This window comes from Odocoileus virginianus, chromosome 29, assembly GCF_023699985.2.
Source record: "Odocoileus virginianus isolate 20LAN1187 ecotype Illinois chromosome 29, Ovbor_1.2, whole genome shotgun sequence".
Classification (NCBI taxonomy): Eukaryota; Metazoa; Chordata; class Mammalia; order Artiodactyla; family Cervidae; genus Odocoileus; species Odocoileus virginianus.
The window spans coordinates 43534384-43561738 of record NC_069702.1 but is presented as its reverse complement, the minus strand read 5'-3'; the positions used below and the strand labels follow the sequence as shown (position 1 = coordinate 43561738).

At 37.1% G+C, this 27355-nt stretch overlaps 1 protein-coding gene and 2 pseudogenes across 1 annotated transcript in view; 1 reads left to right on the top strand and 2 right to left on the bottom strand.

The window, feature by feature from the left end:
* STX17 (syntaxin 17) overlaps window positions 1–27355 on the top strand; it is a 50186-nt gene that overhangs the window by 8927 nt on the left and 13904 nt on the right. The window contains exons 3-5 of the mRNA XM_070458018.1: window positions 16781–17006; window positions 25935–26050; window positions 26129–26179. Of these exons, the coding sequence (XP_070314119.1) occupies window positions 16781–17006; window positions 25935–26050; window positions 26129–26179 (393 nt within the window). The remainder of the gene's footprint in view (window positions 1–16780; window positions 17007–25934; window positions 26051–26128; window positions 26180–27355) is intronic.
* LOC139032066 (pre-mRNA-splicing factor SLU7 pseudogene) lies at window positions 6407–10515 on the bottom strand (annotated as a pseudogene).
* LOC139031985 (pre-mRNA-splicing factor SLU7 pseudogene) lies at window positions 7804–14184 on the bottom strand (annotated as a pseudogene).

The window sequence follows — 27355 nt, the reverse complement described above, 5'->3', positions numbered from 1 at the left end:
TGTCTTTTTAAAATGTCCTTTTACTGCAAGGGTCAGCAAACTATAGCTCACAGGCCATATCTTGCCTGCTCTGGGCCCCGTTTGTTTATGTGCTGTCTTTGGCTGCTTTCATACTACAACAGCAGAATTGAATGCTTGCATCAAGAGACCATATGCCCGGCAAAGCCTAAACTATTTACTGTCCGATCCTTTGCAGAAAAAATTTGCTGATCTCTATTCGGTTGAATGGAAGACTCTTGGATTGCTTTTCTAATTTTCTATTCTGTTTTCTGAGAGATTTCCTCAGCTTTATTTTCAATTCTTTCTACTGAATTCTTTGTTTCTACTATTATGACATTTATTTCCCAAGAACTTTTTCTTATTATTTTTTTTTTTAGCATTTTACCTTTGGACATAACAATTCTTTCTGCTTTTGTGAGACACTAAAGAGCTGATTGCTTGTCTCCTGGTGGACTTCACTTAAATATTCTTTGATAGGCTGGCATTTTCCTTGGAGCAACCTCCAAGTATCAGTGTCTGGAGGTTGTTGTGGTTTAGTTTTCTGAAGAAGAATCCTTATTTTCCTCCTAGGTAAGTAGGCACTTATTTCCTAATTACAGAAGCAGCAGCGTGGGTAAATTCTGCTGTGCTTCCGTTGTTCAGTCATGTGAGCCCTGTCCCCTCTCTCGTTTATGTTTCTGAATTTGAAGTCTCACCAAAAAAGGCATCTTTAGTCCTCTTACATTTCAAAAAAGAAATACTATACTGGCTGCAAGTATAGTCAGTAGATTGGGATAGAATATAATCAATGCAAGAGATTATTTAGCTGTGGTTACAGAAATGGTGAAGGTATAGGAAAAAAATTGATTTGAGACTTAGGTCGAAATTTGACTTGCCTCTCATATATATGTATTTTATCAGTATTTCTTGCTACCTAGATTATAGCCCTAATATCAGTGACTGGGTCTCCACTAATTGTGTATCTCAGAGTGCCAGCTGCTCAGCAAGATTCAGAGTTTATGGAATGGTACTGTGCATGTTAATGTCAATGAGATTATTATGACTTTCGTGTCTTACCATCTTCACTGTTTAACATGTCATTAAAAATCACTTATGACTTTCTTGAGACAGTGGTAGGGTCAAAGTGTTTGTTTACTGATTTTTTAAAGTATATATATATATTTACATTATCGATCTCCATCTGGCAGAGAAGTTTTCTGTACCATTAAAATAATGAGATTGAAACTGTTTTTAGATGTAGGTGTTGGCTTAGTTTTATTCGTGTATGCCCTGAATTTTTTGTATAGGCTTCTTCTTTGCTAGTTTGTGTAAAACGTTTTTAGATAAACAATTTCATGAACAGTTACTATGAATTTTCAAGATTTATCATTATTAGATTTGTACAGTAAGAACTATCTTTTTACTTTTGTTACAGTGTCTTTGTTGAAAAGGAGCTCTTAACTTAAATGTGTCAGTCTTTATCAATCTTTTCCCCTGTGGTTCATGCTTTTGGTATCTTGTTCAGGGAATGTTCTGTATCCTAAGATCAAGAAGATATTTCCCTATATTTTTCTATTGAATATTTTAAATATTTTGCTTTTAACATTTAAGTTGTTAATCCACCTGGTATGAGGAGGATATAAGTAAAATATTATCCCATTTGGAAAACCAGTTGTCTTTCATTATTAACAGATTTCTGCAGTTTTACTTACATACTGCAGTTCCATATATGCATGAGTCTGTCTCTGGTCTTTCTCTTCTATTTGTCTATTTCTCCATCAAGGTCTACACTATGTTAAGACAGCCTTGTTATAAGGCTTGATATCTAGTAGGACAATACTGTTACCTTATTTTTCCTTCCCAGGAGTGTTTTGGCTATACTTGGCCATTTGGTAATCCATATAAAATTTGGTATCTGCTTTTCAAAGTTTATATACAATCTTGTTGGAAATATGGGAATCACATTAGATTTGTTCATCTATTTAGAGAAAATTGACATATTTACAATGTCCAGTTTTTCTACCTATGAATATATGATATTCTTGCACACCTTCTTTATTATATGTGTATCTTTATAGTTTTATGCATAAGATTGTGGTAGATTGTACAGTCTACCAAGGTATCTGCCAAGGTTTTCATCATCTACATGGTCTTCTACAGTATGATCTTGTTACTCCCCACCAACAGGTGGAGTTTCATTCCCCTTCCTTTGAAGCCGAGCTGAGGCAGAAGTAATGCCACTAGACTTCTGAGGCTCGATTAGAAAAAGCCAAATAGCTCCCAGTGGTACTCTGAGGATGCTTGCACTGGAGGAAGTTAACCATATGCAAAACATCCAAATATCTGAAGACCTCCATGCAGGAGAAATCCACAGCCACAACTGAGGTCTTAGGAATTTCCAGCCTCAAATGCTAGCCACGTGAGTGAGCCACCTTGGTCATCAGTGCAGTTGAGCCTTCAAATGAATACAACTTCAGCCAATGCCTGACTCAATCACATGAGTGATCCCAAGGAAGAATTCTTTGGCTGATTTCTTCAATGTCTTGTCTGAAAAATCATTAGCAAAATTAAGTGGTGGTTTTAGGCCTTTAAGTTTTGGAGGAATTTGTTATGCAGCAACAGATGACTGGAATACAGGACTTACACTTAATTTTGTCTATTTCAATCTACTTCATTAATTTGTTCTTAAATACTTTATTGTTTTAGGGTGTGTCTTTGAGGGAGGTGTGAAACATTGTTCTTTTAAATTATGTTTTCTAACTTTTGGTGGTATATATATAAATATAGTTAATTTTCATATATGATCTTATGGCCAATTATATTAAATAATAACTTAAAGCTTTAGGAAAAGAAGTATCATAAGTCAGTATGTGACTAATTGTCAAATATATTCTGGGGACCAGTAAGCGATAGAATGCTGGCTATTTGGATGCTGGATAGGGGCAGTATTATTCTCATTTTTCAAATTAAAGAAGGCTGAAGAACAGAGAAACTGGTGTTTGTCTAAAGCACAAGACTGTCATAAGTTGAAGGACAGGAGTCCAATCTGAAATTATTTTTAATATTAACTCAGGTGGATAGACTAATCCAGGAATATTCTCAGGAATACTGCAGTTAATAGATAGTAGGTCTTCATTAGATATTTGTTGAGTAAATGAATGGAGGCCCTTTTCTCCTTTGGTTTTTATTCCTTTTGGTGGTTCATGTAATATATTTTAAGCTAAATGTAATCTTTTTTGTGCCTTTTGATATTGAAATACATGTGAAGTAATTAACTACTATTAATACCTTAGTGTAATAGTTAGGTAATACAAGCAAGGGATAGTCCAGATTTATTTTAATTAAATAGTTATGGCTCTGGGGTCCTTAATAATAAATTGTATAACATCTAGAATGTGTTTACTCTAAGTTGTTTAAATGTTTCCCAGTGGACTTGTGCTTTATGTTTGTAAAGAAATCAGATTAATTATTATGATACCAAATGTTTTCTGCTGTGTACAATTTGCTCTCAAAATTACATGTTGTAAAAACACATTAGAATTCCTTAAATCAATATTTAACAAAGGCAAATATATGCATAGCCTCTCTTGTTTTAATCATTAAATACATAATTAGCCATTTTTCAGAATTTTAATTAACTCAGAATAATTACTTTTTACAATTATCAGATAAGTATACATTTAAATATATCTTTTAATCTATAGACAGAAATTTCAGGATATTTCTGGAAGAAGGGAAAAAGCCATAACTAGTTACTAAATTTAGATGCAGAACTAGAGAGAGAGAGAGGTCACCTTTACTGAAAATTTGGCCATAGTTTGCAGTTTACTACTACTTGCTTAGTGCAAAATGTTGTAATTACTGAGTTGGTATACTTTTTTTAAAAAACTTATTTCCTTGATTATAGTACCATTTATCAAACTTGATAGTTTTGCATATTTTCAGAACTTGGCATAATAATATTATATTTTCAGGAGATTATTGGGAGAACTTGATTATTAGGAGAACAGAAACACTTGAACATTTACTGTGTCCTAGATACTATTCCAGAGCTTCCCTGGTGGCTCAGCGGTAAAGAATCCCCCTGTAATGCAGGAGACTTGGGTTCCATCCCAGGGTTGGAAAGATCCCTTGGAGAAGGAAATGGCAACTCACTCCAGTATTCTTGCCTGGGAAACCCCATGGACAGAGGAGCCTGGCGGGCTACAGTCCATGCAGTTACAAGACATGACTTAGCCACTAAACCACCACAGATCCTATGCAAGCCACTGGAGATACAGCTGTGAGCAAAACAGAAGAAAATTATTCTCTCACTGGACTTATATGTTGGGGGTAGGAATGAAGAAAACAGACATATTTTTAAAATAAATATTTAGATGATTATAAGTACCTTGAAGTACTTACCTTGAAGTAAAAGCAAAAACCGATTAAAAGGAACAAAGAATTGCTGGGGATGATGAGTGTTCTTTTGTATAAAGGATGGTTGTGGAAGGTTTCTAATGACATTTGACCTGAGACCTACATGACGGAAGTAAAGGCATAAGGGAAACCCAGTGTGAAGAGTCTGAGGTGAGAGGATGTGTGGCATATTCAGGGAGTAATAAGGCGGTTAGTGTGGTTGATGTTAGCCCAAGAGATGAGGTCAGAGAGATCAGCTGTCTCTAATTAGGGAAGGAGTTGCAGGATGTGGTAACTTGAAAGTTGGATAGAAAACCTTTGGAAGGTTCTGAGCATATGATAATGTGATATGATTTAAAAGATCACCTTGACTATTATGAAAAGGATAGATTCTAAGGGAGCAAGGACTGAAGCAAGAATGCCAGATAGGTGGCTAATATAATAATCAGGGTACTATGGGTCTGCTTTTTAGAAAAATGCAGAAACACCCACGTACAGACAATTTGTGTAGAATGTCAGAGGCCTGGTATGTTAATTTTTACATTTTACATACATTTTCTGTAGCCCTGGGAAATAGTTCTGGACTAAAAAGCTTAACAGACTAATAAGAAACTATCCTGACAACAAATTTAACATTGAAATACTGTTTTGAGAAGTTACACACACTTCAAATATACAAAAATGTAGGAAAGGAAATAACAAAAATATAACATTTATGTACTCATCACTCAACTTTGTCAACTCTTAACATTTTGCCCCAATTTCTTCCCAATTTTTTTTTTAAAGAAAAACTTAGGAATACCACTGAAGTCGGTTGTGTACCCTTCCTTGATTCCATTTACTTTGTTCCTGTCTGTATCTGAAGGAAATCTTTTCATTTGTTTTAAGTATTTGCCATTTTTCTGCATATAAATGTTATAAATACCTGGAGAAGGAAATGGCAACCCACTCCAGTATTCTTGCCTGGAAATATCCCATGGACAGAGGAGCCTGGAGGGCTGCAGTCCATGGGGTTGCAGAGAGTTGGACACAACTGAGCACTTGTCAGCAGCATATATAAATAATATATGATATTGTTTTGCATCTTTGTTTCTGCTTTTTTTCCAAATAGCTTTCTTGAGGTGTAATTGATATATGATAAAGTATACAATTTGCCAAGTTTTGATATATATACACACCATGAGACCATCATCACAATCAAGATACCGTGAACTCTTCACCACAATCCAGATAACGAAAATATATCCATTGCTCCCAGAAGTTTCCTTTTACCCCCCCTTGTAGCCCTCCTTCTGACTTTCTCCTCCTCCATCCTCTCACGTGCACGTACACTCTACTACCCGAGCAGTCACTGACCTGCTTTCTGTCACTGTGCATTAGTTTGAAGTTTCTATAGATAAAAGCATATAGTATATACTTCTTTTTTGTCTGGTTTCTTTAACTTTCATTTTGAATGTATATTTTGAAGTTCATCCATGTTGTATTGTGTATCAGTACTTCATCACTTTTGTTTTTATTTCAATTATATATCTTTATTAACAAAAGATAAATAAAATACAAAATAGACACTAATATCAGATTTTATGTTGAACCAGCCTATGTTATGGAGAAGGCCATTGCACCCCACTCCAGTACTCTTGCCTGGAAAATCCCATGGACAGAGGAGCCTGGTGGGCTGCAGTCCATGGGGTCACTAAGAGTCGGACACGACTGAGTGACTTCACTTTTCACTTTCATGCATTGGAGAAGGAAATGGCAACCCACTCCAGAGTTCTTGCCTGGAGAATCCCAGTGACGGCCGAGCCTGGTGGGCTGCTGTCTGTGGGGTCGCACAGAGTCGGACATGACTGAGGCGACTTAGTAGCAGCAGCAGGCTATGTTAAGGTAGGAATATGAAAACATAAAATTTGACATTCTTAAAGTAGGTAAGAATTAGATCTGTTTGCATCACTGTTTTAATTTCATACTGGTCTGAATTTAGATTCAATGTATATCCACAGTACTTGACAGTTTGATTTAGTTACTTTCCCATCAGCAGTATTTCCGAGATGTTAACTTAATGCAGTATTCTAGTGGGTTTTGGTAGTTTGGAAAAGCCAGTGTAACTGTTCAAAGTCAATGTACTTGTGTCAGGGGTTTTAAACAGTCTGTTTTCACTGATCCTATTCTGTCAGCATTATCTTCACCATGTTATTAGAAGAAGCTAAAAAATATGCCATTCTCAGTTACTAATAGCCCTACAGTCTATACTTGTAATATTTTGAAGAGACCTTCAACTTCAGGTTTTACTTTTTGCAAATTTTACCAAAAGACAACTGCTGGCTATAAAGATTAGGTACAACAAATACTCTACAATCTTTAAAAAATCTGATATTCATGATTACTATATAAAGGCAGTCACAATTAAAATAGCAATTAGTATCACAAACCATATCCTCTGTGATAAAGGAGAGGATTTTGGTGTCTGAATACCCCTGTCCAGAATTGTAAAAGACCTAGGACTGATCAGTCAACACTGACTCAAGGGTGAAAAGCATTTTTTTTCCCCCATTCAAAGGCTAACACATTTAGTTCTGAGTATAAGATACAAGGAAATGTTTTGAAAATCACAATTTTATAACCAAGTGGAAAACAGAATTGTTACTACACAGATTGACATCAGGGATAAAATTATTCACATGTTCTATAGATTTCCTTCCAGTAACCCAAAGCTCAAGATAGGTTATCAGCTTCAGATCAGAAAAATCTGAGAAGGCAAAAAGAAATGATTATCAAATAACTACAGTTATAGTTACTACTAATTGAAAAAAAATGAAGTCCTTGTTTCAAGAAAGAGTAACTAATTGCCTTCACAATGAGTCCTAACAGTAGATAAAGGGCCATAAAAACTGAGGAAATAAACAATAAATAAACGTTGAGAAGATATTTGTGATAGGTGGAGAACTAAGACCTTTTCCCACATCACTAATACAAAATCTCAAATAAAATCTTAATCTGCACTTAATGTACCCCTTTATTTCTTCTTTGTTCTTCACTATGTAAAGGAAAGAATTTGCTATGAGACTTCTGGATGCTTTATTAGAGTCAGGCAGTCTCCTTGCTTCCTGACTTTAATGTGAATAGATAAGGATTTTTCCTTCGATAATCAACAGCAGGAATCTAAAAGAATGTATCAGCAGAGCCTATCTTGGGTCACCGTCAGTGACAAGTTACTACTGTCCGAGGAAGGAGGCCATGGAGTCATCTGGCCTCTGCCTTTTCATCCTGTAGGCCTCCATTTCCTCTTCAGTGGGTTCCCGAGTTTCATATATGCTGTTTTAAGGCCACTTCCTCTCATCCATCTGCATGATCTCCTTGATGTGAAGAAGACAGGCCGCCTCTGCATTCAGTGCCCTTTTCAGCTTTTCACGTTTCTTTTCTTCATCATTACTCTCTCTGCACTGTTCTTTTGATGCTTCCTCTTCTTATTTTTCTCTTCTTTTAGTTTTTCCTGATGCATCTCCGTCAAGGTTTGAGGTTTTTTTCACGGATTCTTCTCCAGTTGCATCATTTATAATACATTCCTCTGAACTAGAAATCTCATTCCCAGCTTCTGCAATACAATAGGAATACTTGAAAAAATAGTGACAGCATTTGTATCCCCATTGGCCTTCTTTCCAGTAAGATCCCCAGATATGTGTATGATTGTTGATCTTCACATCTTCCTCGTCCTTGGAGCAGGCAACAGCCCACTCCTGTCCTTTGATGACTGTCCAATGTCTTGAGTATTCCACATAGTCTTCAGTCTGAGCTAAAAGCAATTTGGCTGGAGGAGCATCCAAGTGTTCTTGACTGCCGTGCTTTTCCAGGATGCTTTCTTTCTGCTGTTCTTTGAAGTCTTCTTTCTTGACTTTGAAGGACTCATACAGTAGCTCTAGTTTTGTAGGATCTGCTTGTAGATGCACTTCACACCCCTTATCATAGGCTTCCCAAGCAAACAGTTGTGTCTGAGACATTGAAATGGTATCACCTGTGTATCTAACGAAGTTATCCCTGCACAGCTGACTTCGTCTGGGTTCTTTCCTGCATTCACATAGGGATTCTCTCTCATTGCTCCAGTTTTGGAATCATAGTAAGCAGAATTTGGATCTAAATTCCACAAATATTTTGCAATATCTTCTCGAATCCTGAGATTCTGACAGTAATTCATCTCTTAGAGTCAAAATTCTGTCCAGGCATGTCAATATCATCTGCATATTTATCTTCATCCTCATCTTCACTGTTACGATTTTTTTCCATCTGAGAATTCATTTCTTCTTCTCCTCACTGATGTTTTAGAGAATTAGCCTGTTCCACTAATTTTCCTGAGGCTAATTCTTCTTGGAGTTTTTGGGCTTTCAGCGTTCACTTTGCTAGGTCAACTTTGGCGTCAATTCAGTTCAGTTCAGTCGCTCAGTCGTGTCCAACTCTTTGCGACCCCATGAATCGCAGTGCGCCAGGCCTCCCTGTCCATCACCAGTTTCTGGAGTCCACCCAAACCCATGTCCATTGAGTTGATGATGCCATCCAGCCATCTCATCCTCTGTTGTCCTCTTCTCCTCCTGCCCTCAATCTTTCCCAGCATCAGGGTCTTTTCAAATGAGTCAGTTCTTCGCATCACGTGGCCAAAGTATTGGATTTTCAGCTTTAACATCAGTCCTTCCAATGAACACCCAGGACTGATCTCCTTTAGGATGGACTGGTTGGATCTCCTTGCAGTCCAAGGGACTCTCAAGAGTTTTCTCCAACACCAGAGTTCAATAGCATCAATTCTTCAGTGCTCAGCTTTCTGAATAGTCCAACTCTCACATCCATACATGACTACCGGAAAAACCATAGCCTTGACTAGACGGACCTTCATTGACAAAGTAATGTCTCTGCTTTTTAATATGCTGTCTAGGTTGGTCATAACTTTCCTTCCAAGGAGTAAGCATCTTTTAGTTTCATGGCTGCAGTCACCATCTGCAGTGATTTTGGAGCCCCCCAAAATAAACCCTTCTACAATTTTCACATTTTCTTCTGGACTGTAGCCATTCTACTGATCCCTCTTCCCATCGTAGTCAAACATCAGCTGAGGCTGGACATGTTCATCTGGAGCTATTTTAGTCTCCGTAAATTTTGCTCCAACTCACCTAGGTCTCTCAAAACAGTCTTTCTTTTTGTGTGTCATGGCTCCACAGTTTTCACATGCTCCTTTTTGGTATTTAGTAGTTATGGAATTCTCTTTTACACCCCTCTTGTACCATTCTCTAGATGAGCCTATGCTGCTTTTGTTTCTCTGGCTGTGGTCTCTGGTGCTTTAAAGTAGGCATTTTTGATGGATCAGTATACCATGGCACTGAAGAAATATACTGAGGAATATGAGGATTGGTGTCTTTTCCTTCATCAACTTCTGCAGGGGCATTGTCCAATCTTTGCTGTTCTTCTAGATCCTTCTTCTTTCTCCAGTCCTCTCTAGTCATCTTCTTTGGTTTCTCCAAAGTCATTTCTTTGGGCCCTGACAAGGGGGCCGCTGTGGCCGCTGCCAGTGCTGCAGCTGACGCGGTTATCTGGCCTCTGGGTCACAGCGCTGCTGACCCTAGGACGGTTCGACATGAATAAACTCCATCACTTTCTATTGTTGAGTAGATACTGTATTGTATGGATCTACCTCAGTCTGTTTATCTGTTCATCTGTTGATGGACATTTGGGTATTTCTAGTTTTTGGCTACTTCAAATAAGTCTTCTATGAATGTTTGAATATAAGACTTTGTATGTACAAAGAATTTCATTTCTCTTGGATAAATACTTATGAATAGAATGACTGGTTCATATTCTTTACCTTTTTAAGAACTGCCAAGCTGTTTTCCAAAATAATTGTAGCATTTTAAACTCCTACCAGTTCCTTCATATGCTTGCCAACACTTGATATGGTTAACCTTTTTAATTTTAGCTCCTTTTTATAGGTCTGTAGTGGAATCTCATTGTCATTTTAATTTAATTTGACTAATGATGTTTATATTGTAAGTTTCTTAAGTAGTTGAATCTTACTTGAAGATAAGCTATAATAAGCAGTATACTGTAAAGCCTAAAATAACAGAGTTGTTATAGCTAGCAAAACAAGAAAGAAGATAAATAGAATGAAAAATACTGAGTTAATTCAATACAAAACAGAAACTGAATCTCCATATTGTTCTCCATAGTGGCTGTGCCAGTTTACATTCCCACTAACTGTGTAGGCGAGTTCTCTTTTCTCCACATCCTCTCCAGCATTTAATGTTTGTAGATTTTTAAATGATGGCCTCCCCTCCCAGTCTTTATGCTACTGTTGTCATATATTTTACTTATACTGATACATGTTTTGTATATTTCATGATATTTAAGCACTTATCTTTTTCAGGTGATTTAGATATTAAGCAGGGGTGGGGAATCTTATCTATTCACTTCTGTGATTTCCATTTTTCGTGTGCTTAATGCCTCTATGTAAGCCCATATTTTTATGTGGTGTAATTTCCCTTTTGCCTGAAAGGCTCCCTTTAACATTTTCAGAGTGCAGTTTTGCTGTTGTTAGACTCCTTTGTGTGTATATCTGAAGAGTCTGCATCTGGCCCTTGTGTTCAAAAGGAATCTTGCTGTATATAGAATTCTGCATTGTGTTTTTCCTTCAGTACTTCAAAGATGTTGTTCAACTGTCTTTTCAGTTGCATTGTTTCCAATGAGAAATCTGTTTTATTTTTATCTTTATTCCTTTATATGTAATATGTGTCTTTTCTCTTGGTACTTTTACAACATTCATTTTATCAGTGGTTTTGAGCACTTTGATTATAATGAGCCTTGGTGGAGTTTTCTTCATTTTTCTTGTGCTTCAAATTTGTTGAGCTTCTTTCATCTCCTAGTTTATAGTTTACATCAAATTTGGAAAATTTTTGGCCATTATGTCTTGAAATAGTTTTCTGTCCCCTCCTGTCTCTGCTCTCCTTCAGGGACTCTAACTGTATATTTACTGTGCGACTTGAAGCTAGCTCACAGCTCACTGGTGCTCTTTTAAAGTTTTTGCATCCTGTTTTCTCTGTGTGTTTCATTTTATTTATTTTCTATTTCTGTGCCTTCATGTTCACTAGTATTAGCAGCAGCCATGACTAATCTACTGTTAATCCATTCAGTGTATTTTCCATCTCTTATTATAATTTTCTACTCTCGAATTTTGATTTGGGTTTAATATGTTCCATGTCTCTACTTAACTTTTTAAACATATGGAGTACAATTATAATAGCTTTCTATATGCTTCTCTGCCAATTGTAATGTCTGTGTCAATTCTGGGTCAGTTTCACCTGATTATTATCTTCTTCATTGGCCATGTTTTTCTTCCTCTTTGTATGTATAGTGGTCTTTGCTTGGGTTACCTTTGCATGACTGGATGCTAGATATTTTTATATTTTCCTGTAACTCCTCTGAGCTTTGTTATGGCACATAGTTAGGTTACTTGGAAAGAGTTTGATCCTTTCAGATCAAAAGGATCCTCACTTTGTGATTTATTATAAGCTTGATTGGAACAGTGCTTGGTCTAGGGCTACTTATTTCCCCATGACTGAAGTGAAAACATTTCTGAGTGTTCTGCCCATTGCCCTATGAATTAAGAGGTTTTCCAGTTTATCTGGTGGGACACTTCCCAGCTTTGAATGAGTGCTGAGCACTGTTCCTTCTGATCTTTTTAGATGGTGTTTTTCTCCAGCCTTGCGTAGTTTCCCCACATGCATGTTCTGATGAGTTCTTTGCCGAATGCTTGAGGGTTACCCTTCTCATATCTCCAGCACTCTTTTTCTGTACAGCTCTCTCCTCTTCAGTACTCTGTTCGACAAACTGCAGAGACAGAAATCTATCTGTTACTATGTTTTGAAACTGCAGGTGTTGTGGTTGGCCAAACCAATAGAATAGGTTTAACAGTTTTATTCTTTGGAATAAGAAATCATTGAGTCAGTTCTAATGAGATGGATGAAACTGGAGCCATTATACAGAGCGAAGTAAGCCAGAAAGATAAAGACCATTACAGTATACTAACACATATATATGGAATTTAGAAAGATGGTAATGATAACCCTATATGCAAAACAGAAAAAGAGACTCAGATATATAGAACAGACTTGTGGACTCTGGGAGAAGGCAAGGGTGGGATGTTTCAAGAGAACAGCATTGAAACATGTATATTATCTAGGGTGAAACAGATCACCAGCCCAGATTGGGTGCATGAGACAAGTGCTCAGGCCTGGTGCACTGGGAAGACCCAGAAGGATCGGGTGGAGAGGGAGGTGGGAGGGGGGACTGGGATGGGGAATACATGTAAATCCATGGCTGATTCATTTCAATGTATGACAAAAACTACTGTAATGATGTAAAGTAATTAGCCTATTAAAAAAAAAAAGAAAAAAAAAGAAATTAAAAAAAAAAAGAAATCATTGAGAATAAGAAAGATTTTGTGATCAAATTTTGAAACTAAGTGAAAAGTAGAAATTGTTACTACTCTAATAATTCAACGAAGAACATTAACTTGTATAGAAACTCGGTCAGCAGTGATGATGCAGAGCTTGTTGAGAACACAGATTTCTGGGACTCACTTTAAAGATTCTGATTCAGTAGATGTCAGACCACATTTGGAAAGAAACTGCTCTACAGAGAGTCTGTCCCAGTTCCATAGGTAGCACAAATACAAAGAAAGTCAGGCATGGAGCTGGTAGAAGTAAAATATGGCTTTCATGATTTTGTTAATATTAGGAGAAATACAGGGTACTTGAGCTCCTTTTTAATTTTTTTAAGGAAAAATTACAAGGGAAAAGCAGTAGAAAAGAGAGGGAATGAGGAAGATATAGAGAGAAATGAGGATAGTAGATAAAAGCTAGGGAAAAAAAAAGATTAGACAGAAGCAAGGCCAGGTATTTTAAGGGAGAGAAAGAAGAGTAGACTCCAAAATGAATGTGATTAGGAGGTAATTTCTTTTTAGGTTATTATGAGTTTAGAGGAATTTAAACTTAAATTTTGACTTGAAATATTTGTGAGCTGATTAGTCAGGATTTAGGATTCCTGCCCCCCCCCCCCCCCCCCCCACCTTTTAATGTTTGGTACCTATGCTTCTACTCTGATTGGAATAGGTACTGTTTAAATCTAAGGCACCATCACTTGCAAGATACACCAGTATTTTCCTCTAAGAGGGATAAAGTGCTGTCAGTTAAATATGCTTTTTTTTTTCTTCAAACCATCTCTTTTTAAGATATATTCCAGTTTCAGAGGTGTTGGAAGGATGTGCCCTAAAATTGATGAAATACAATATTTCCACTCCATTTATCTTTTTCTGATTTATTCTATTTTTTAATATTAGTCATCAAGAATGGCTCAAATCTCACCTCTGTCATGAATCCTGTGTAGATCCTTACAGTGAGATGTTTCAAGTTTCCTTTGAGCATGTTTCTTATGCCCCTTTCAGTTTTGAATATTCTTCTTAATGGAGAATCAAAAACAAAATAGGAGTTAAGTAGTTCTGCTTTCTCTGTATCATCTGCTAACATGATACCATCTGCCCCAAGCAGTAGGCCTAAACCTTCTTTCTTGTTCCTCTTGCTCTACATGTTTTTTACATCTTTTTTATCGTTCTTAACATTTTTCACCAGCCTCCGCTCATTCTGCGCTCTTACACACATGGTTCTTCTCCTTTCACGTCACTCTTTTGTGTTCATCCTTATTCACATGCCTTTCTTTTCATTCTTTTTTTTAAATAACTATCTTAAAATTATGAACTTGCAGCACACCTTACCCAGTCATATTGGGTTTTTAAAGATGTCCCCCTTAACATTTTCCCTTCACCCATAGTAAGAGAATTCTTAGTCTGACACTGTATTTTTGGCTGGGGATGTAACATCTTAAAAATTCTATAGAAGAGTGAGAATATGTCACAGGCAAATGCTCATTAGCTGCAGAAACTTCTTAAAGCTTCTCCAAACTAATGTTACCTAAAGTACTTCTGTGAACCATGTAGCAAGTATGTAACCAAGCTTTGTAACTGTAGTGGAGAAAAGAATAACGCAGCCAAGAGATGGTGTGTAGTGAACAATATTGTTCCAGGGCTTGAGAACTGGACCTAATCCTAATTCTGCCACTGTGTTTAACTGGACTCTGGTTTCCTTACTGTAAAATTGTAAGGTTGAATAGATGATCTTATAAGCCCCTTAGAGTTCTATGATTTTTACATATAAAATACTTAATATCATATATCTTTAGTTTTTCCAGTTCACATTGGAATGGTAAGAGTGGGTATAAAAGAAATATAAAGTCATGATAGGATAGAGGCACAACTTTTTGATTCATGCACAAAATCTTCTTACAAGATGCTTTAGTCTAGCTAAACTATCTTTTTTTTCCCCCAAGATTGGCTTTAATTTTAATATAGTGCAATAGATACTTTAGATTGTATTAAGGTGCCCTGTAGCTAGGAATTATGTTTATAGTTTAATGGAAAGGTTGCTGACTTATAAGAATACCTGGATTTTAACCTCAGTTTTGCTGGTAGATAATTAAGTAAATCCTGCACAAATTTTGTTTAGATTTCTCTGTGTGTAATAATGTGAAATGTAATTATATGGACTATATCTCCTCACTGAAAGTAGGCACTTGAAACATTAAAGTAATCAATACTTTTTGTTCTGTCTACTGTGCAGGATTTGCATTCATGTCTGTGAAAGTACATTAGGGGAAAATAATTTAAAATATATGAATAGAGATCTGCAATTTTAAAATAAGCATCATATCTAGATCATTACAGTATCCTTGCCTGGGAAATTCCATGGACAGAGGAGCCTGGCAGGCTATATAGTCCATGGAGTTGCAAAGAGTCAGACACAATTGAGCTACTGAGCACACTTGCACAAATAGATCATTCTTAGAAGTTCTGTTTAATTGTAAAAGAAAAACTGGATTTTGTGTTTTCCAAGTAGAGACCATTGAAAAAGATTAAAAGCTCCCTGGTTTATTTTATGAAGGTAGCACAACCTGTTAGAGGGAGTTTAAACGTAGGGAAGTTAGTATAGACATATACACTGGTCATGTATGCATCTGTGCACACATATACACATTCAAATACTCAACATGTACTAAAACTCCAAATAAAGTATTAGCAAATTGAATCCCACAGTGTATTAAAAAATTGTATGTGTTGACCAGGGAGGGTATATCTCAGAAATATTCAAATGGCTCTATAGCATGAAATTTGCCCATAATTCATTATATCAACACATTAGAGAAAAATTTATGATTATGCCAATAGGTGACTTTTGAAAGAGAGAAAAGCATTTCATAAAAATCCAGCAACTTCACTTAGAAATTAAAATAAAACAGCGAGATAACACATAGTACTGGCAGTATATGGGGAAATGGAAACTCAGACATTAGTGGTAATGTGAATTGTTAAGCCTTTCAGGGAAAAACTGGTAATAGCTTTTGAAATAAAAATGCGTATTATCCTTTGAATAAGCAGTCTAACTTTGGGGAATCATTCCTACAAAATATAGTATAATAGTATATACTAGAATACTAATATATACTGTTACTGTTTATTAGGATTTATGTGCATGCATCCTCAGTCATGTCTGACTCTTTGTGACCCCATGGACTGTGCCTACCAGGCTCCTCCGTCCATGGGATTATCCCAGCAAGGATACCGGAGTGGGTATCCATTCTCTTCTTGAGGGGATCTTCCCAACACAGGGATCAAACTCATGTCTCCTGCGATCAGGATTTATAGTCTAGTACATTTGTTTCCTAGTTTGTAATAGTTAAAAACTGGAAACAACATGAGAGACTGTTGATCACTGGAAGAGCGACTGAGTAAATTATATTACAGCAGTGCTATGGAATATGGCACAGTCATTGACCAGGAAGGATATCCATCATGATATTGTTAAGTTGGGCTGTGAAAGTTTGTCAATTATAGATTATTCTGCATAATCTACAATTCATTTTTTGTGAAAAGAAGGTCTATATATGCTAATATTTGTATAAGCAGAGAGAAGTATGCAGAAGGACTGGGTTAAGAGAAGTGGTAGGCTTGATGAAGTGAGGAAATCATTGTTTTTCTTGATGTGTTTCTGCAGGGTTTCATTTTTTATGAAGAACATTTGTTACCTTTGTGATAATCACATTTAATGAAGGAAAAATGCTAAATTCAGAATATGAGGATGTGTGTTCTAAAGAATCTGGATTTGGCCAGAGATATAAAATATAGAAAAGTACTAATGCATACTATCTGCTCTAGAGAATACTTGTAATCATTTCCATTCAAAGCCATTATCACAGATTGGCTCTGAATGTAAAGATATTTTATATGAAGAGATGGTAGCTTTGACGATTTTTTTTTCTTTTACAGCAACTCCGCTCCAATATCCGAGAAATGGAGAAGCTTTGCTTGAAAGTGCGAAAGGATGACCTAGGACTTCTGAAGAGAATGATAGATCCTGTTAAAGAAGAAGCATCAGCGGCAACAGCAGAATTTCTCCAGCTCCATCTGGAATCTGTAGAAGAACTTAAGAAACAATTTAATGATGAAGAAACTTTTTTACAGCCTTCTTTGACCAGATCCATGACTGTTGGTGGTAATGTACTAAGTCTTATTTTTGATCATAGTATTGTAATGCAGTTAATTAAGTTCACTTCCTTGTACTGATATTGCAGATTTGCAAATTATATATAAATCTCCAGGGATACCTCCTAGTTCAGTATGCTGAATTCTTGGACCCTGAGTGTGACTGGAAATGCATATCCTAAACATTTCATGTGTATTAGTCACTCAGTCGTGTCTGACTCTTTGTGACCCTGTAGACTGTAGCTCATCAGGCTCCTCTGCCCATGGAATTCTTCAGACAAGAATACTGGAGTGGGTTGCCATTCTCTTCTCCAAAATATTTTATAAGATTAAAAAAATAGAGGCTTTGCTGTATAGTGTGAAACATAAAGCCTTCAAGTACGTACTTGTTCATATATTAAAAATAAATTTTAAAATATTTCCTAAGGAGAATGTCATCCTGGTCTGCAGAGTACTTCTCCCTTATCTCCAGGTGCAGGGGCAGCCTAGTCAGGCATGCCTCTTTCTGAGGCATTCTAGTTTTCAGAGGGCATGTCAGATCTATCTCCCATAAAAATCTGCATTGGGGGGGTCACACCATTAATTTTTATGAAGTGATACTCTAAGGAAGAGGCCAGTAAAACCTGTCATTATAGCGCCTCTAAGGATGTAATTGATAATTGTTGATTATATTAAACAATGTATGTATAAAGAAACCTGAAAAAAATTACTGGTTTAATTAGTAGCACTTCAAAGCAGTTAATCTTTTTTATTCTTATAGATACTGAATGGCATAACTAACAGAGTTTCTCTGCTTAAGTTGTTTACTAGAATGTAAAAGAAAGTGAAAGTCAAAAAAAAGAAAGAAAGTGAAAGTCGCTGTCTTGTCTGACTCTTGGTGACCCCATGGACTGTAGCCTGCCAGGCTCCTCTGTCTGTGGAATTCTCCAGGCCAGAATACTGGAGTGAGTAGCTGTTCCCTTCTCCAAGGGATCTTCCTGACCCAGGGATCGAACCCAGGCCTCTCGCATTGCTGGCAGATTCTTTACTGACTGAGCCAGCAGGGAAACCCAAGAATACTGGAGTGGGTAGCCTGTCCCTCTCCAGTGGATCTTCCTGACCCAGGAATCAAATTGGAGTCTCCTGCATTGCAGGTGGATTCTTTATCAGCTGCACTACCAGGGAAGTTTACTAGAATACGTAAATATAAATTTTTTAACTGCCAAAAGCCTAAATTTTGAACTTTCCTGGCTTTATTTTGCCATTACTGCCCTTGTTTTTCCTTTGAATTTCTCTTTTTAATTTATGCATCCTATTATATTTTATACATGTTCTAAGCCACCTTAAAACTTTATGGAAAAGGTGGGGTATAAATAAATTGTTGTTCAGTTGCTAAGTAGTGTCCAACGCTTTGCAACCCCATGGACTGCAGCAGCCCAGGCTCCTCTGTCTTTCACTGTCTCCTGGAATTTGTTCAAATTGAAGTCCATTGAGTCAGTGATGCTTTCTAACCATCTCATCCTCTGCCACCCCTTCTCCTTTTGTCTTCTGTCTTTCCCAGCATCAGGGTCTTTTCCAGTGAGTGGGGACTTTTCCATTGAGTTGGCTCTTTGAATCAGGTGGCCAAAGTATTGGATCTTCAACGTCAGCATCAGTCCTTCCAATGATATTCAGGGTTCATGTCCCTTAAGACTGACTGGTTTGATCTCCTTACAGTCCAAGAGTCTCTCAAGAGTCTTCTCTACCACCACAGTTCGAAAGCATCAATTCTTTGGTGCTCAGCCTTCTTTATGGTCCAACTCTCACATCTGTATATAACTACCGGAAAAAGTAATGTCACTGCTTTTTAATATGCTGTCTAGGTTTGTCATATATATATATATACACATATCTACATACATATACATATATATATGTTAGTCACTTAGTTGTGTCTCACTCTGCGACCCCATGGACTGTGGTCTGCCAGTCTCCTCTGTCCATGGAATTCTCTAGGCAAAAATACTAGAGTGGGTTGCCATTCCCTTCTCCATTGGATGTTCCCAACCCAGGGATCGAACCCAGGTCTCCCACATAGCAGGCAGAATCTTTACCATCTGAGCCATCACTGAAGCCCTGGTTTGTCATAACTTTCCTTCTAAGGAGCAACAAGCATCATAATTTCATGGCTGTGGTTACCATTTGCAGTGATTTTTGAGCCCAAGAAAATAAAATCTGTCACTGCTTTCACTCCCCCCCCCCCCCTTCTATTTGCCAGGAAGTGATGGGACTGGATGCCATGATACTAGGTTTTCTGATGTTGAGTTTCCCAGGTGGCCTTAGTTATAAAGAATCCACCTGCCAATGCAGGAGATGTAAGAGACGTGGGTTCAGATCCTGGGTTGGGAAGATCCTCTGCAGGAGGGCATGGCAACCCAATCCAGTATTCTTGCCTGGAGAATCCCATGGACAGAGGAGCCTGGTGGTCTACAGTCCATAGGGTCACAGAGTCAGACATGACTGAAGCAACCTAACATGTACGCATGCCAGTATTCTTGCCGGGAGAATTTTATGGGCAGTGGAGCCTGGTGAGCTGCAATCCATGGTGCCGCAAAGCATCTGAGGACAGCAGTAAATAAATTACAAATTAGAATGCAATCTGAGAGACGTTAATCTGACCCATTTTCCTCGTTTTATTGGCCCAGAAAGTGGGGGCTCCTGTGTCGCTCCAAAGCCTGATTGTTTGACACTGTGTTTTCAGTGCTGATGGTCCAATTTCACAGGATTGTTTAATGCTGTATTTTCTGCTAATGATCCAATTTCACAGGGCTCTTTTCTTTTGTTTTAAATAGAAGAAACATTTAGGCCATCATCCAGAGTTTCTGGATAATCTTACTTTTATTGTCTCCTCAGTACCTCAGCATATAGTACATAGAACCTGGCACATAGTGGACCATTAATAAATGTGTTATAAGTATGAATGATTAAAAATCTTTTTAGATGCAATTTTGTAATTTCAGATGTGCTCTCGTCACTTCACTGTGTAGATAACCACTGCCTAACAACACTACCCAAAGTATTGTTTTGGGTAGAAAGAAATCTTAGCACTCAACCTTGGTTGAAGAGTATTTAGGAAGAATTCTTTTTACTGTTTATATCGTTGTGTTCATATAGAATTATCACCTCCATAATGATGTTGCTAAATGCTGTTCTAACTGAAGTACAAAGCTATGCTTTCTGTTTATGTATAGAGAAACTGGGCCTTACAAGTTCCGTGAGATTAAGGAGTCGTCTTATTTAGCAGACCCTGTGACAGCTGTGATGGTATTAATAACAGTGAGGATGGTGGGTTTTCTGGAAAGAATCACTGGTATCAGTGTCTTCTGCTATTTAGTTTTCAGTTGCCCATCACCAGCAATTCCCTCACAAACAAAAATTTTGAGTTCTATTTAAGTGTTTTAGCCTTAATTTGCATTTTGGTATTGCATTGTTTGTGTTTTTACTAGTAGAGTTGCTTGGGCTCAACAAATTTGGTTTTACATGTCATCAGAGGAATTGGGTGATTATTAGAAAAAGGCAGTTTACCCAGTTTGCTGGCAATTAACTTTCTCTGTAGGTAGCTGACTGGTATTAAAAAAAAAGTGATGGGAAAATTTGAGGAAGCTGTATATGGAGAAAGTGAAGAAGATTGGGGCAGAGCTAGAGGGTGAGGGAGAGGAAATAGCAGGTGAAATTTGTTTTCCACCTCTGTTGATTCTCAAACTTCTCAATTCATGGAGCACCAGATTAGCTAAAGAACTAATCACTTGCCACTGAGAGAAACTATGAAATTAAATCTCTGCATCTAGTGCAGATTTGATTGAAACAGTCATTCCATTTATGAGATCAGATACCTGAATCTCATAATCTAAACATCTAAAAAAACTCATAATCTAAAACAGGGTGTATAGTTTCAAATTCTGAACAGTCTGCTGGTCAGATTGTGCTTTGACTTTGTATCCATTGCCCACATGAAGCAGTTAAAATTAACCGTCTCACTCAGTGCCTGAGTATTTCACCAGACTTTCAAGTTACTACTAGGTTGTGTTAAGGAAATAACTAATTTACATAAGACTTTTAATAGTGGGGAAAGAACTGGGTTTGCTCTATGTGTGGTCTTCTAGCTGTAGACTCTTTTCTGTCATCCTGCATGTTTTTATCCTGTGCTCTCTGGGTTTTTTCTTTTTCCCTTTTTTCCTATTTTTGCTTTTGGTACTCATAACAGTAGTGACAGCTTATACAGAAAAAAAAAAATGATTTGCACAGAAATTTAAGTGCCTTAAAATGCTTTTTCCTTTAAAAATTCAATCTGATTATAAATAACTTGGTTGGAAACATGAGAGCAGAAATTCAGGAGCAATGCCACATTTCCATGACTGAGATCAAAACGCAAAAATACTTTTTCATTTACAGATAGAAATAACAAGTAGAATAGAATGTTTTATGTTTTCTGGAGAATGAAAAGAAGCCTATTACGTTTAGGGGGAAGCTGTGATGATTTTGCTGTATCTTTTGTCCAGATTCTGAGAGTTTCTAAAGCACATCTTCTCTGCCAATCTTGCTTGATCTGAGAAACTCCCTTCTGTCTCAGTTGTGTATCTAGTTTCATTTTTACCATATTGCTTCCCACCAAGAGAAGTGACGAGCCTCCAAATTTGATTTGTGTTTAGCAAGGTGTATCAAGTCATATAGAGCAAATCAGTGCTTCCCTGTCTTTGTCTTTCTCACTTCCCATCCAGCTCACACACTTCACCAGTGCAATAGGAACAGAATCTCACTAAATTTTAAACAGCTATTCACAAAAGAAAAGAGTCCAACATTAAAACTGCTGGGAACTTCAGACCAATATTTGAATTTGATGAAATACTAGATTTTATCACAGGTATATGTACACTTGTATTGAACACATTGTGAATCATGTTTTTATATATTACTTAGAAGGTGTCTTTTGAATTGGCTTCAATTTTCTTAAAAATGCTCCTTTGCAGCTAAGTTAAACCATGACTCCAAAGTCACTTTATCTTAATAGGTTTATATAGATGATCAGTAAAATAATTTCATTATGCTAAAGCTGTTAGAACATGAAAGAATTCAGGAAATGCTTTTGAATTAACTTAGATTTAAAATGGAACTTTTCCTAATGTAAAATGTAGTGGAAGTTCCTTAAATATTGTGTTGTGCTTCTTACTGGAATCATTGCCCTTCCTGATATGTGGAGAGAGATGGGGAGGGTATAGAGAGAATAGTTTAGATGCATAGAACGAAAAAGTCTTATGTCTATGTTACTAAGCTTATTTCTCACATCAACTAAAAATATCTTAATGTTTGAGTTTATAATCAATAATGTTTTAAAAAAATAGAATCTGAATAGCACTGCTCAGTGATACCATATTCCACCTGCACTTCACACGTGCAGTTGCTTGCGAGTGAGTGAAACTGAGATTGTTATGCAGCAGCAGCAGTCTTGACTTCAGTGGACACAGGGTGAGAATTCTTTGGCCGTCTTTCCTGCAGCTATAATCTCTGTATTTTGCCTCATTATGTCTGTAGTAGTTTGTAAAAGTTCAAAGTCAGTGGATGAACACTGAGATAGTGATTTTTAATACAAACTGGAATAAATGAATTACAGAAGTTGTAGAAATTAAGAGGTTCCTTTCTTAATTGTTAGTCATGCCTTGAATTGATTAGCAATGTTCTGAGTTGTAAGTTTACAGCAGGATTTTCCATGGAAGAGAACAGATTTCTTTGTTCTAAGACTCCATTTGAACTAAGATGCATACGCAGTTTGGTTTCAAGTGAAACGTAAATGACTTAAACATTTAATTATTTTTTTCATTGAGGGAAATCTTTTATGTTTGCTTAAAATGTCAAACAGTTCCCATCCCTTCATTTTTAGATGGAGAGTTTTTGTACGATAATCTCTCCTCATCTTGTTGCACACCCTGGCATACTGCCCTGGAAGCGTCTCTAATGGCACAGTGACTACGGCTTTAAAAAGTCTTTCCAGTGATATTTACAGAGTTTTGCTTTACATTTGATATGTTAATGAAAAGAGGTATCATTGTTTATCATCCTATTAAGGAAGCTGGAGTTCTTATTGCAAATGGAATATTAAGTAGAAGAAAGATCTTAGAGTAATTAATTACTTTGAAGTAAAAAGTTTTTTTATCTGATAACTTAAGACATGGAGTAAATAACTCTCCTAAACGTTTGTAAAAATCAGAGCTTTTAATATGTTGGATATTTGCCATATGTTGTAATGTAAAACTTTACTCTGTATGTGTTGATTTTGCTCTTCCTTTAAGGTAGGGAAATATATTCATTTCAGTTAAGATTCAAAATTAAAAGAACATTGTCAATTCTGATAAACCTACAAATTAACTTTTAATCAACTGACTGCCCTTCCTAAAGAATTCAAATAGGTTTTATTTCTTAAGAGGTAAAACATTCACAAGGTAATGAAGGTAAAATAGTAATGCAGTTTTATAAAATACTATTCAGAGGGGCTTCCCTGATAGCTCAGATGGTAAAGAGTCCATCAGCAATCCAGGGGACCTGGGTTCAATTCCTGGGTCAGTAAGACCCCCCCTTGAGAAGGGAATGGCAACCTGCTCCAGTATTCTTGCCTGGAGAATCCCATGGGTGGAGGAGCCTGGCGGGCTACAGCCCACGGGGTCACAAAGAGTTGAACACGGCTGAGCGACTAACACAACCGCGTAGGCTTAGAGGAAAAGAGAAATTGATAGAAAAGATGAACTTAGGAGTCATAATGACTGACTTTTAGGAATACATCAGGTCACATCACTATGTTACTTTCCTGCTTGTAACCTTTAGTAGATTTCCACAGTCTTCCAGATAAAGTCCAAAGTCTTTAACTGGGCTTCAAGGTCCCTGCTAACCATCTATAATGTCTTATACTTGTAGCTATATGTTTTCAACTTTATGCTTTGGCAAGACCAGACTGCTGATTTTATGTTAAGCTATACTGGGTATTTTTTGAGGACCTTTTTCATGTTGGTCTCTCTATTTAGAATTTATATTCATGTCTTCTTAGCCCAGTAAGAAAAAATTAACCTTTTTTAGTAAGTTGTTCCATAAACTGCACACCACATCAAACTTGGTCAGATGCCATGCCCAGCTTGAAACTCCCACAAACACTGTAGGTGTCTGTATCTATTTATCTAGATATCAGTGCAGTCTCTTATTGTTTTAGGATTGCCTGTTTGTATGTTTACTTTTCTAGAATGTAAGTTCTTTGAGAACAGCTACTTCGTACTGTTCATTTTTTTTATCCTTGATGCTAAACCCAATACATGATGGATGCTCAGAAATATTAAAGTACTAGATGTTTTGAGCTTTCAGTAAGGAAGACAAAGGGAAGTAGACCTTCAGATCTCATCTCTCTATTTCCACTGCCACTAGAGCACACTGTCATCATTTAGCACCAGACGCATTGAAAAGCCTCCCAGCTGGTTTTCACTCTCTAATTTTTTGTCTTTCAACTCCATCCTTAATCTGTTCTTCACACTACAGCTGTGGTTACCTTTCTAAATCTGAAATCTGATGATGGCACCCTCCATGTCCCAGTAGTCTCCAAATACTTTTAAAAGTGCCATATTGATATTAAGAGAAAGACAACTCTTTAATGTAATTTACAGTGTCATAAACGATGTCACCTTAGATTTCCAGTCTCAACTGTTGCTTTCTCTTGTCATAGTCTGTGCTTCAGCTATCCTGACTGGTTTCAGTTCCTAGACTTATGCATGTTAGTCTTTCTGACCTGAACATTCTCTCCTCCCCCTTCACGCTTACCTCGGTGCAGCACGATAATTCCTGCTCATCGTCAGGCTTTGGCTTCACAGCCTGTCGGATCGCTCTTTCTCTGCAGGCCTCAGTGAAACGCCTCTCCTCTCTTCTGTGCTCACAGAGCATACCATGCTTCCCCACATCAGAGTTCTTTTCAGACTGTACTGAACTTGCCTGTAAACATGTCTGTCTCACACATTATATAGTAAACTCCATAAACAGTAACAGCAGTGACAGTATTCTTAATAGATAAGCCAGGCACCATGTAAAATAAACATCACCTTATTTTACAAATGAGGGAAATAAGCCAAAGAAATCAAAGAGCTGGAAAATAGGCAAATTGGGATTCTAACCCAGGTCTTTCTAATTAGGCCAATACTCCTAACCACTATGACTTCTTGGAACTGATTTACCTTAGCAGATTGATTGGCATATAGTAGGCTTTTTATAAATATCAGTTTAATGACATTGGTAAGACCAAGGAGGAGGTAATAAGAAAGACTTGGAGGTAGAATTTGGAGTATAAATTCATCTTTATAGCAGTGTTAAATGAGGAAAGGCTTCAAGGGTTGATGACTTAAAATTCAGAAAAGACATAGAAGAATGAAGGCACAGGCCAGAAAACTTACTCTGAGGAGAAGGATGACAGTGTGTGCAAAAAGATACACATGGTAAGAGGTGTTTAATAACAATTAGCTATTACCAAAAATGACTGATTTTTCATTGCTAAAAACGCATCATTTCCCTACTTTTAAAATCTTGTGAATCTGATGTTTATTACTAAAATAGTCAAAGAAAATGTTAATGATTTAGCAATGAAAAGTGTTATTTCGACTAGGTTATCTCTTCATAGAACATTGGCCAAATAGAATAGTTCTACTTTATGCTACTTCAGCATTTAGCCCTAGTTGTTCAGACTGGGTAAGTAGTATTTGTAGTAATTTTCTTAGATGATTTTGTAGAATAATTAAAAAAATAGTGTTTGTTAACTAACCTCTCCATAGATAATCAATTTACTTTTAGCCTAACTTAATTAGTAAGCATTTCACATGGTAATTGTTTCATGGAATTGATTCATGCTACCATCTTTCTAACAAAGCAGATATACTCTAAACATGAGGCTATGTTAATCCAGGAACATTTCACAGTACTGAAGATGAAGCTGATCCTCAGAGTATGACTCAGATTTATGCATTGCCTGAAATTCCTCGAGATCAAAATGCTGCAGAATCATGGGAGACCTTAGAAGCGGTATGTTAGAAATGATTTTCCTTTTGGCAGCTGTGAGGCTTGAAAGTAAGTAATTTCCTCTTTCTCTTTCTTTTTAAGGACTTAATTGAACTTAGCCAACTGGTCACTGATTTCTCTCTCCTAGTGAATGTGAGTACATAACTGTTTTTGACTCAGAGATGTTGGATTAATAGAATAAGAGGCTTTTATCAATTACTAGACTTCTGATTAGAATTTTAATAGAATTTACAATTGCTAAGACTGGTATCGAGCCATGGACCGAAGTCTTAATTGTCCTCAAATCCCACTTCAATTAAAAAAATTTTATTGAGCATTTTTTATGTAGAATATACTGGGTATTAGGGTTCTGACAAGATTGGATATAGAAATAAGTGAATCCTGCTCTCTGCCTTCAGGGATTTACAGTGGGTGGCCATAAACTTGGACCTCACCAAAACTGAAATTTCAAGAATTATTGTTAAATGCAAAAATAAGGTATGAAAAGTATTATTGGCCCCAGGGAGAAGTGTTTAATTCCAAGGGAAAGTTGCAGGTGTCGTGGCATATTAAGAGTAGTGCCATGAGATAGGTAGCATTTTCTTGAGCCTTGGAAATTGAGTAAAATTTCCACAGGTGGGAATGAGGGGTGCAGTTGAAGATACCTAAACAAAAACATAGAATAGAAAAGTGTATGGGCTTCCTGGGTGGCTCAGTTGGTAAAGAATCTGTCTGCAATGCGGGAGACCTGGGTTTGATCCCTGGGTTGAGGAGATCCCCTGGAGGGAGGGCATGGCAACCCACTCCAGTATTCTTGTCTGGAGAATCCCCACGGATAGAGGAGCCTGGCAGGCTGCAGTCTATGGGGTCACAAAGGGTTGGACACAACTGTCCTCAGGAATAACAAGTGTTAGCAATGTGACTAATGCATAAGGTACCATGGGTAAACTAAGCAAGGAGATTGAGATGCTATTGAAAGCCATAGCAAAGAATTTGAACTTTACTTTGTATATATTAAAGAGCCAGTAGATTTTTGAGCAGATAGAGCGTTGTGATAGTCTATGCTTCAGAAAGATCACTATTAGCAGTGTGAATAATTGCCCTGGGCGGGAGGAGATTATAGGTGGAAGGACTTTGGGAATCAATTGCAAGAGTTTCACTGAATGCATGGCAATACAAATATTAATACAAAGGTTAAAGGCAGCCTAGAGGCATTTCTGAGGTCGACTTATGAGAAATTGGAGAAAGGTGGAAGAGTCAAAATAAATTAAGGCTTTATTCTACATAATTGGGTGGCCAGTGATACTGTTAACAAAGATTGGGGAACAA